General features: G+C 39.4%; 1 protein-coding gene across 1 annotated transcript in view; it reads left to right on the plus strand.

Moving 5' to 3' along the window:
- LOC126161517 (diacylglycerol kinase eta) overlaps nt 1–12,558 on the plus strand; it is a 641,720-nt gene that overhangs the window by 431,515 nt on the left and 197,647 nt on the right. Inside the window, exons 10-11 of the mRNA XM_049917424.1 lie at nt 9,622–9,767; nt 12,151–12,309. Of these exons, the coding sequence (XP_049773381.1) occupies nt 9,622–9,767; nt 12,151–12,309 (305 nt within the window). The remainder of the gene's footprint in view (nt 1–9,621; nt 9,768–12,150; nt 12,310–12,558) is intronic.

Raw genomic sequence — 12,558 nt, forward strand, 5'->3', positions numbered from 1 at the left:
GTACTGTCCATGAGCATGACTGTTTATGAAACTTTATTTTTATCAAAGTTGCTTTGAGATATATACAAGGTGTCTGGAAAAGAATGTACTCTTTTCTAAAGAATGTTCTTGGGCCTTCTGAAATGATACTAGAATCCTTTACGAACAAAAAGTAAGGTAGTATATCAAATTTTTTTTTTACATATCTTATAAAGACTTAATATCGTCACCCTTCATGACATGGCAAATATCTAGTCAATAGTCCATTTCCTTCCATACTTGAATCAATATGTCTCTTACAACAGCTCCCATGACCAATGGTATCATCATTGGTGATGAGGCTTGGTGTTACAAATGTGAACCTACCATAAAATGACATAGCATGGAAATTCACATGAAGGGTTAACACTTTGATGACATAACTGGCATTCAGGTCAGTGTGACACAGGATTTGAACAACATCCCAAAACAGGACTTTTATGACAATTTCACATGGTTATATGAACATTCTGTGCATTGTACTCAAGTGAGATGAAGCTATGTAGAATACCTGAAGCATTACAATCACCATCTTAACTTTACTGTATTTTATTAATCAACTCTAGAAACTTTTTGGACAGATGGGGCACGTTGTAGCTTGATAGGTTCATTATTTTTAGTTGAATGAAGTGTGATCTATATGTTTCAAGTTTCTTTAAATTGCAAATAGCAGACACAGCTTTTTTTCTGCATCTTAAAGACTTACCTGCTGAGGACTGAGTTCTTACCAGAAGATTAACCCGTATCAAAATAATTAATGGAAGTATGCATAATACAAGGGTCGTTTTTTAAGTAAGGGCCGTATTTATTTTAAAAAAAGATACAAATACTTTTGTAAAAAATCTTTTATTTTCTGATTCTACACACTTTTACCTTTTTTCTACATAGTTGCCTTGTTTATTTAAGCACTTGTCATACCATACAACTAAGTTTTTAATTCCCTCTTCAAAGAATTCGGCCACCTGCTCCGACAGCCAAGAGTTCACGGCCGCTTTCACTTCATCGTCGTCATTGAAGTGCTGCCCGCCAAGATGGTGTTTCAGGTACCGGAAAAGGTGAAAATCGCTAGGAGCAAGGTTGGGGCTGTATGGTGCATGGTCCAAAACTTCCCAGCCAAAAGAATCAATCAAATCCCAAGTCTTTTGAGAGGTGTGAGGCCTAGCATTATCATGCAGGAGCAAAACTCCTTTTGTCAGCATGCTGCGCCTTTTGTTTTGAATTGCTCTGCGGGGATTCTTTAGAGTTGCACAGTAGGCATCTGAGTTGATTGTCGTTCCTCGTGGCATAAAGTCCACTAGCAAAACACCGCGCCAGTCCCAGAACACAGTTGCCATAATCTTGCGCTTCGACAATGTCTGTTTGGCTTTGACCTTGAAGGGTGAGGTTGTGTGTCGCCATTCCACCGATTGTCGCTTGCTTTCGGGAGTGATGTGGGATACCCATGTTTCATCTCCAGTGACAATTTGACTCGACATGTCATCCCCTTCTTCCTCATGATGAATCAAAAAGTCCAATGAAGTGGCAAATCTCTTCCCTTTGTGGTCCTGTGTGAGGAGTCTGGGTACCCACCGAGAACACAGGTTCTTAAAGTTTAGGTTTTCAGACACAATTTTGTACAAAACTGATCTTGAAACTTGTGGAAATTCCAAAGAAAGAGTGGAAATTGTGAATCTTCTGTCCTCACAAATCTTTGTTTCGACTGCAGCCACCAAATCATCAGTGATCACAGAGGGCCGGCCTGAGCATTCTTTGTCGTGGACTTTTTGACGGCCATTTTTAAACTCTCTAACCCATTGACGCACTTTACTTTCACTCATTGCATTCAATCCATAAACTTCTGTTAACTGACGATGAATTTCTGCAGCTGATAGGCTTCTCGCGGTCAAAAAACGTATCACTGACCGTATCTCACACGCGGCGGGCGATTCAACACTCGTAAACATTATAAAGTAGCACAGCGATGCGTACACGTCAGCTACAAACCTGCAACTTGCATCAGTGTGAACGGGAAGGATGCCAGCAATTGGCGCGGTGGCTTGTTGCGGCGTCCGCGCAAACTACGGGACTATACGCGCGAACGGCCCTTACTTAAAAAACAACCCTCGTATGTCTGAATCACTGTCGGCCTGTTTGCACTTTGGTTTATCATGTAGTACAGTGTAGTTTATTTTTTTTGTCCATAGTTCATACTGTATGATGATATTAGATATGTCATGTTGCCAGTTAATACAGAATAAGCAAATTTGTTAGAAATTTGTCATTCATACATAAAACAATTTTTTAATAATAATTACATTTACAGATAAACAATAGTGTATACACAGGACAATATATACTAATAGCCTGTTAACTTACAGAACAGTCTTGCATATATAAGGAAGTCTACAAAGTTATGTGTTTTGCCATCTGCTGAAAATACCACTGTTTTTATACAAACTGAAAACTAACATTTTTGGATCATAAATGTTAGCTACGCTGCAGAAAAATTTGGACATTTATACATAGTAAAAACTCATTTAAATATTTGCACCAAATACACTTACAAGGGAGTGGTCCAGTCTGACATGTTAAAACCTACATGGAATTTTGTACATAGAAAGAATTCACCAAAGAAATGCATTTTGAAAATTTTAGCTGTTAAGACACACTGCAAGTACTTGTTAAAAAATGTTGAAGGTGCTCTTTTTTGCCAAGTGAAAACTGCTGATAATAGCAGTTTCTACAGCACTTCCTGCCTAGTGTACAACTTGATGAATTAGCCAAAACAGCCTTGAGAAGATATCATAGGGGAAAAATGCAGGCTGCACATATATGAATTTTAAACAACTAAGCCATACCAAGAAGTTGTATATAATAAATTTTTTTGAAAAACTTGTGGGTCATATTGCTAGGTGAATTGTTTTGGATGTAGTATTTACAAAGGTGACTAGCAGAGGAAAAGAAATTAAGGCCATGTTTGATGTTGCATTACAAACAACTTCCATCAATCAAGGCTTTAATTTGTAGAAGTGAAATATTTCTTACACATGCATTATTTTACAATAATGACTGTATCACATTTCTTATGATAATTTTGAATAATGTGAATTTTACTAACACTGCAACAGTTCCTTGTTGTTTCCCTGTAGATATCACAAAAATGCAAAGTGTCTATTGAAATATGAAAACAGACATTCTCCTTACACCAGGAACATCTGATAAAAGATAAATTAATGACTTCAGGCACAGAATTACTAGTTTTATGTAGACAAATTGGGGATGGATGCCGTTGTTTGGCATATCACACTTCAAAGCAGTCATAGTTGATCATATTCATAAAACGTGGTGACGCAGACCGATAATGCACAAATATCTCCAGTTTGAGAACACTGTTCCAATGATAAGCAGGAATGACAAAGTGTTATCAGATATTATATTGCCCAAGAATTCCCTGAAAAATGTTTTTCATTGCCAAAAAAGTTACTTATTGGCATGTTCTCTCACACTACTTATTCCAGTTGGAACCCCAGTTATATCAACAGTCTTTCTGAATAAAATGTTTAAAATTGTTCTTTCCCATTTTTCCTAATTTTAACACGTCCATTATAAGATTTTTGCGACTAAAGACTGCTTTCTTTTTATTTGTGGTCATTATTTGCCTTGACATTCCCAACAACAAATATAAAGCTAGAGAAACAGTAGACTACTAATAGTTATCACTGGCATTCTATATACGAGTGTGTTGTAGTGTTCGTCATCTGCACAACTAGCTCTGACTTTTTTTTCCTCTTCTTTATACTCTCTCTCTCTCTCTCTCTCTCTCTTTCTCTCTCTCCCCCCCCCCCCCCCCCCCCCTCCCCACTGAAATGATACAGTGCGATTTTCCTGCAATTCTTTCACGAAATTTGACTGATCAGCTTTGTACCCAGCGAATATGGGAATAACAACAAGCTTCGTATTCAAGCAAGCTACAAATTTCTCTATAGTACTGCCTGTTAAATGCTTGAATCTGCTTAATCAGGTCAAAGAAGCATGGAAACCAAAAATTTTCATCTCATCTGCAATTCGTAGATCTCCCACAGTAATGATGCAGTATCTCTTGTAAGCAGTTCTAAATCTTTCAAATACATTTTCTTTGACATTTTTGCTACTTTCATTTTGATGCATATTTCTTAGTACGTGTAAGTCTGTCTTCTGTTTATACAGGCTACATCCATATTTTACAAAATGAAACCAGCTTTGCATACTGCTTAATTTTAAGCATTTTCTCCCTCCTTCATTTAACCATAAATTCACAGCCTATTCTCTGTCACTCATGTCTCTTCATGTTTTCTTTGGGCTAGGTTATTTTTGTTCCAGACTCTTATTGGAACAATAATTGTCATTCAAAACACAATTCACAATTTGGAGAATCATCAAAGGCATGACATATTTCTTCTTAAGTTCCCACAGTTTCTAATGAAAGGTCAACATCATTCAGACGAAAGTCCAAGAAATTAACTAACAAATAACATGTATATAGGTCTTCAGGAGAATTAGGTGATTTCAACTGCATACCATGTTCTTCATATATTGTCTTTGCAAGACTGGGAACATTAATTGGAGTCTGCATTACTGAAAAAGACAGATGCTATTAGCAGGCTCCTATGAAGAAAATACAATGAATATTAATTCAGTTTTATCCCCACTGTTAACATTTATCAAAATTCACTTTACAATTATGATTGCATTGTGTCTTGCTATCTGTTTACTGATGCACCATCAGTCAAGTACATCCGACTGCCATTTGTGTATGCACAGTATGCCACAGCCCTGTTAGTGGTACACATTTCTCCGGCTGCCTGGTGGGCTACAAATTTGTCAGTTTTCAATATTAAAAAAAATACTTACAATGCATCTTTGCAGCTAAAATTTTAACTGTGTATTTCTTTCACAGTGTTTTTCCTGTATAAAAAGTTTCAGGGCAGTTTTTGACATGTCTGACTGGACTATTCCTTGTTAGTATATATATTCTCTTCTGTACTTGCAGCATCACACTTTGTTTTACTTTTTCCTTTTTTCAGGAAATTTGTTTCCACTTGAAAAAAGAGTGTTTTACACCATTTCCAACTTCAATTTTACATTTATCCTATGGCTTTGCGTGCAAGTACTACTGCTCCTCATGCCGACACCCAGAGATTATCCGACATTATGCCTGTGAAGTAGTAAAGTAGTTATTACATCAGGAAAGTCTCAAACAGCATAACATTGATGCTATGTATTTATTATTCAACCATTTGCAGTCTGCAGTAAACAGTCCATTATGGATGAAGTGTTTTACGACCATCTACGTAATGCCATCTTAGTTCTTACTTTGTTGTTTTCTGTAGACACAGTTCTGCATGACAATATGGTAACAAGATGCTTTCAGTAATTCTGTTACACAGAGTGCAACTGACGGTGGGTGTACAAAGTTTGGAAACACATAAAACAATCAAAAAAATGTCAGTCCATGCAGCCCCAACAATTGTCAATACAAATGAAATGTCTTGAAGTAGGGTATTAGTCAAGGTGAGGAAAGACTGTTCTGTGATAGTCAAGAGACTATTAAAAAGATTTTATAAGTTAGTTTCATGCTCAATAAACCATTTGTATGAGATCATCTCCACATGGAGCTGGATAGTTTACAGACTATTTTCATTAACTTTATTTGTTTAATTTAGTTTCATTATTTTCATAAGGATGAAAAAAGGAAATATTGGAAAATAATTTTGTTTATAGTGCTAGATATGTGATGCTTACCATTATTTTAGATTCTGGCTGGTTATTAGCAACAAAATCAATCCTAAATTAAATTTATTGGGCGGCTGCTGTTAGTATGCCTAGTTTCTAAAGTAGCTGTCTACACGATGTTCATGAATAAGCAGTATACATTACTTATTTCTGTACAATGAATACTACTAAGTGTATATGATTAATTTTACTTTGTACTACCTCCTTTAGTTGAACTGTTTACCACTACATCTTGTAAAGTTAAATAATATGTGAAACATGTGCTTGCTATATTAAATACGTATTAAAGCCATGTTTTTTTTTTACCAAAATGTAATGATTTGTACAAATACCTTGGACCAATCACAATTGGTTCTTGTATGTGGTGAATATATAAGTGGTATTCCTAGAATAGCAATCCTTCTGAGTACTAAATAATTATTTTTTAAACTATATTATTGTTATTACTCTTATTATTATGGCAATGAAGCAGATGAGTCAATACTGACAACTTTTCATTGTCCTTTATATTAAGAGATTTAAGGATGATGTATTTTAATTTCTCTCAGAAAATGCTCCAAGCTGGTGATACTTAACATATTTCAGTTAATACGTTACTTAATTAAGAGAACAACTACCAGGTATTCTATCGAAGATACTGAATATAACAGGAATTTTGTTTTTGCAACAGTTCATTATAATTTTACTTCCAGAAGAGGTATTGGTTGAGACTTCTAGTAACATGTTTTTTTATTTACACTCCTGGAAATGGAAAAAAGAACACATTGACACCGGTGTGTCAGACCAACCATACTTGCTCCGACACTGCGAGAGGGCTGTACAAGCAATGATCACACGCACGGCACAGCGGACACACCAGGAACCGCGGTGTTGGCCGTCGAATGGCGCTAGCTGCGCAGCATTTGTGCACCGCCGCCGTCAGTGTCAGCCAGTTTGCCGTGGCATACGGAGCTCCATCGCAGTCTTTAACACTGGTAGCATGCCGCGACAGCGTGGACGTGAACCGTATGTGCAGTTGACGGACTATGAGCGAGGGCGTATAGTGGGCATGCGGGAGGCCGGGTGGACGTACTGCCGAATTGCTCAACACGTGGGGCGTGAGGTCTCCACAGTACATCGATGTTGTCGCCAGTGGTCGGCGGAAGGTGCAATTGCCCGTCGACATTGGACTGGACCGCAGCGATGCACGGATGCACGCCAAGACCGTAGGATCCTACGCAGAGCCGTAGGGGACCGCCCTGCCACTTCCCAGCAAATTAGGGACACTGTTGCTCCTGGGGTATCGGCGAGGACCATTCGCAACCATCTCCATGAAGCTGGGCTACGGTCCCGCACACCGTTAGGCCGTCTTCCGCTCACGCCCCAAGATCGTGCAGCCCGCCTCCAGTGGTGTCGCGACAGGCGTGAATGGAGGGACGAATGGAGACGTGTCGTCTTCAGCGATGAGAGTCGCTTCTGCCTTGGTGCCAATGATGGTCGTATGCGTGTTTGGCGCCGTGCAGGTGAGCGCCACAATCAGGACTGCATACGACCGAGGCACACAGGGCCAACACCCGGCATCATGGTGTGGGGAGCGATCTCCTACACTGGCCATACACCACTGGTGATCGTCGAGGGGACACTGAATAGTGCACGGTACATCCAAACCGTCATCGAACCCATCGTTCTACCATTCCTAGACTGGCAAGGGAACTTGCTGTTCCAACAGGACAATGCACGTCCGCATGTATCCCGTGCCACCCAACGTGCTCTAGAAGGTGTAAGTCAACTACCCTGGCCAGCAAGATCTCCGGATCTGTCCCCCACTGAGCATGTTTGGGACTGGATGAAGCGTCGTCTCACGCGGTCTGCACGTCCAGCACGAATGCTGGTCCAACTGAGGTGCCAGGTGGAAATGGCATGGCAAGCCGTTCCACAGGACTACATCCAGCATCTCTACGATCGTCTCCATGGGAGAATAGCAGCCTGCATTGCTGCGAAAGGTGGATATACACTGTACTAGTGCCGACATTGTGCATGCTCTGTTGCCTGTGTCTATGTGCCTGTGGTTCTGTCAGTGTGATCATGTGATGTATCTGACCCCAGGAATGTGTCAATACAGTTTCCCCTTCCTGGAACAATGAATTCACGGTGTTCTTATTTCAATTTCCAGGAGTGTATTTTCAATATAATGCATTGATTTTTCTTCTGAGCTGTTTAACCATATTTTCTTTATGCCATTGAGGAAATGTTTAGATAACAGTAGTTGCTACTTGTAAGTGGTCGTTTATAACCTTTTCTTTAATTTTAATTGGAATGTTATGTTGGGAGAGTTTATTCAATTTCCATTCCACTTACTCATGTGAAATTAAACCACTTGTTGATCAGATTGCTAATTTCTGAGTTAATGTGCAAGCTTCTGCCTTACGGTATGTTTTATTAAAATATTGGAGTATTTTTGTACTACATATTGATAAAAGCAGGGTCACATGTGCGTATGTGTGCACACAAACACAACCTCATTATTAGAAACTAGAGGCACATAGGCACACACATGCTTGTATTTCATAATATAATGAGTTTGTGTACTAACTTCTTTCTTATTTTTGTTTTCAGTATCTCATCAAACTGGGCATGTAATAAACAGATAGTCTTGTTAATTAATAGTGAGACTGGTTCCAGAGCATTGTAGACTTGCCTCTTGTTGGCGAATGTCTGAAATTTGTGCCTTATAGATATATATTGATTATGCACTGATCAGCTGGAACATTACGACGACTGACCTACTATTGATATAAACACTTCCAGGTGATAGGAGCATCACCTGCCAAGGAATGACAGCTTGTCAGACACATGCACAGTGCATGAACCATCAGTGAGCTAGCTGTCTGTGTGTAAAATGAGGAAGGCACACAGTCTATTTGAGTTTGACCAATGGCAGATTGGGATGGCCCAGAGGCTCAACATGTATATTTCCGAAACTGCATGACTTTTAAGATGTTCAAGGAGTTCTGTGGCGAGTGTTTTCAGCATGTGGTGAAACCTTTACCAGACATCGTGGGGCTGCCATCCCTCATTATGGATGTCGGAGGTTGTAGGCCAGGCGAACTGGTAAAACTGGACAGCATGGCAAACTGTGGCAGAAGAAATATAATGCTAGGCAGTGTACAAGTGTGTCGGAACACACAGTCCACGGAGCACTCCTAACAATTGGCCTCCACAGCCGATGTCCTATGCAAGAGCCAATTTAGTGGCAATTATGACCGAAATGGGCATGTGACCATCAGCACTGGATGTTGGTGCAGTGGCAGAGCATTTCGTGGTCAAATGAATTCCAATGCCTTCTTCATCATGCTGACAGGAAGGCGCAAATCAATCGTCTTCCAGGAGAACATCTCCTCGACACCTGTATTGCTGGACGGAGACATGCTGGCGGCAGCTCCATTATGCTCTGGGGAACATTCATGTGGGCATCCATGGGTCCAGTGGAGCCCCTGGAAGGCCCTGTGCTGGCCAAGGAGTATCGTACACTGGTTGATACCACATATATCCCTTCATGATTATCGTGTTTCCCAATGCCAGTGGCGTTTTTCCACAAGATACTGCACCATGTCACAGGAATAGGAATATGTGAATTTAAGGGTTCTATGCCATGATGCATCGCCTCTGTTATCTGTGCCAAAGGTGGAAATACACACTATTAGGTAGGTGATCATAATGTTCTGGCTGATCAGTGTATTTTCCTATGAAACTTACTGACTACAGTATGTTTCCTTAGAAAATGTGATATATTTGTAAGGTACTGAAATATTTGTAAAGATATGAGAAGTATTTGCAAAGATTGTAATTGGTCACTACATATATGTTTTACAGAAGCAATGCCAGGTAGGAGTATTGCCACTGGGCACTGGCAATGATCTTGCCAGAGTGCTGGGATGGGGCAGCTCTTGTGATGATGACAGCAATCTGCCTCAACTTCTGGAGCGATATGAGAAGGCCAGCACAAAAATGCTTGACAGGTTAGATATGCTTTAGCAGTGCTAATTCTTTGTAAGCAGGTTCACAGTAAATACACACTAAGAAAAAAAGAAAAAAAAAAACAATGCACTGTGAAGGAATTATCTGAATGAGATGGAAATAAGGAGATGTGATGACTACAATTTCAAAAAAATTGCATGATTTATTCAAGAGAAAGAGCTTCACAAATTGAGCAAGTCAATAATGTGTTGGCCCACTTGTGGCCATTTTGCAAGTAGTTATTCAGCCTGGCAGTGATTAATAGAGTTGTTGGACATTGTCCTGACAGATATCGTGCCAATTTCTGCCCAATTGGTACAATAGATCATCAAAATCCTGAGTTGGCTGGAGGTGCCCCCCACCCCCATAATGCTCCAAACATTCACAGTTGGGAGAAATCCGGCAACCTTGCTGGCTAAGGTAGGGTTTGGCATGCATGAAGATAATCAGTAGAAACTCTCACTGTGTGCGGATGAACATTAGCTTGTTGAATTGTTAGCCCAGGATGGCTTGCCTTGAAGGACAACAAAACGGGGCACCGAATATTGATGACATACTGCTGTGTACTAAGGCTGTTACAGGTGGCAACCAAAGGGGTCCTACTATGAAAGGAAATGCTACCCAGACCATCACTCTTGGTCGTTGCGCTGTATTGCGAGTGATTGTCAGGTTTATATCCCACTGCTGTATGGGCTTCTTCAGGCATGTCTTCAATTGTGCCCAGTACCACTGCAAACAATCAGGCTTGTCGGTTTACAGAGGTCAATGGTAGCTGGTGCAAGCAGTGCTGTGGGCTCAGCCCCCTTTCTGTGAGCTACCTATTAATGGTCTTTAGGGTCAATGAAGCACCACTTGTGTGCTGATGATGAATTGGGGGACTCAGAGTGCCTCTCTGATGTTTGCTTGGTCCTCATGTTCCATCCTCTCTTTAGGTCGACAACTTTCTTTTTGACACTATGTTTGACCCTTCTTGTCAACATAATGAAACAGTGACATTACTCATATTCAAATGTTGAGCTATTTGACAGTTACTCCTATCGACTTCTTTGAGCCCAACTACATATCCTCTCTCAAATGCTGGTATCTGGTATATTGTTCATGTGTGTGTGTGGGGGGGGGGGCATATTTACTGTCCAACTGAGTACATGGAATGAAATTCATGAAGACTTTATGCTCTCGTATTGACATGTCCCATGTTTACTATCCTTGGCATCTGCACAATGAAATTGCACTACAGCATCACACATTCGTCCATCAGCTGCCAAAGTTTACAACTTTACATTTTTTTTTAATTAATATTTTTTTTATTTATTTTTTTTATACCTGTTTGAATATCATTTTGTGGCTGATTTGCATAGCTGCACAACTCCTTTGAGGTGCATCATTTTTCTTCTCTTAAAGTAAACATTGTTTTTAAGTAATTAATTAAAATAATGTCAGAAGATATGGTGGAGAATTAGTGTATAGACTAAAAGTACATGTATAGTCTGTGGCTAAAAGTCTCTGCAAAGTCAGTGTTATTCTTTCCAAAGGTAACAGTCATGTAACCAATAATATTTAGAGAGGACCGGTCCGAGAACATTTTTACACACAAGCAACTTTCATTTGGCACGTTCCACCCCACTTTTCCCTCATGAACTTTACGTAGCTGTTTTTTGCTATACTAATTGTGATACACATTGTATAGAAATTTTGCGTTTGAGTGCATCTCTCAGTTTGAGGCACCAAGCAGCACACCTGTCTACGAATCTGACCTTGGCACCCCTATCAGCTGTTTGGACCATTGTGTGGCCTGTATAGGGGACAGCCTTTTGATACTATTACTATGTTTAATCTCGGGGAAGTTTTTTTATGAATCTCTGATACACTGAAGGCAGAATTAATTTGTTCTTTCTGAAGTATGGTGAATAGTTGGATCCATTGCATGATGCTGCAGTATATAGCTTAGGTGGAATTATTTACTTGTTTCATATGTGGTAAATAATTGTTTCATATGTGGTAAATAATTGTTTCTGATTTTTTGGGGGGCAAATTGATCCAGGATGCAGCCAATGCTTTAATTCATCCCAGAGATGTTAGATTAAACTCAAATTGGATCTTTGAGAAGGCAAGGCCATCAAATCTTCTGGATTTTTCTTTGTGGTCAAAATAATTATCATGCTCATACAGAAAGGTCCAATTTCAAACTATTGCTACAGTGTGAAAAGCATAGTATTTTCTAAACTGTTTTTTGAACACCTGTATTCAGTTTGTCATTTGACCAAAACTAATCATTGGAGCCCAACTCAGAAAAAACAGCTCTAGACTATCAGCCACATTTCTTGTATAGAAAAAATTTACTTAAGCAGTTTCATGTGAAAATATTAAAACTGTTTCTTTGCATAGGTGGAGCATCATGACTTTTGAAAGGAGTATAACTATTGCACGAAAACTGTCCCAGACTGACCCAGCATTCTCTATGGCTGCCTATGAGGACTCAGTAGTAAATCATCTGACAAAAATTCTCCAGTCAGATGAACATTCGGAAGTTATCTCATCTGCAAAGTGAGTCAGAACTGAATATATTTTCTTTAAATTCTGTCAGCAATATGTTCTTTTCAGTATCAGAAGAGAATCATATTAAAATTTGTTGAAAGAATATAAGTAAGTAAAAAAAGAAGCTTTTAATTTTGTCTCTGTGCAGAAACTTCAAGTGACTTCATGTACAGTATGTTAAATCGATTACTAACTCTTAATACTGTAATTATCAATGTTTATAATGGCTACTAGAATATAAGTATAACCAAATAATAA

Source organism: Schistocerca cancellata, chromosome 2 (assembly GCF_023864275.1).
Source record: "Schistocerca cancellata isolate TAMUIC-IGC-003103 chromosome 2, iqSchCanc2.1, whole genome shotgun sequence".
Classification (NCBI taxonomy): Eukaryota; Metazoa; Arthropoda; class Insecta; order Orthoptera; family Acrididae; genus Schistocerca; species Schistocerca cancellata.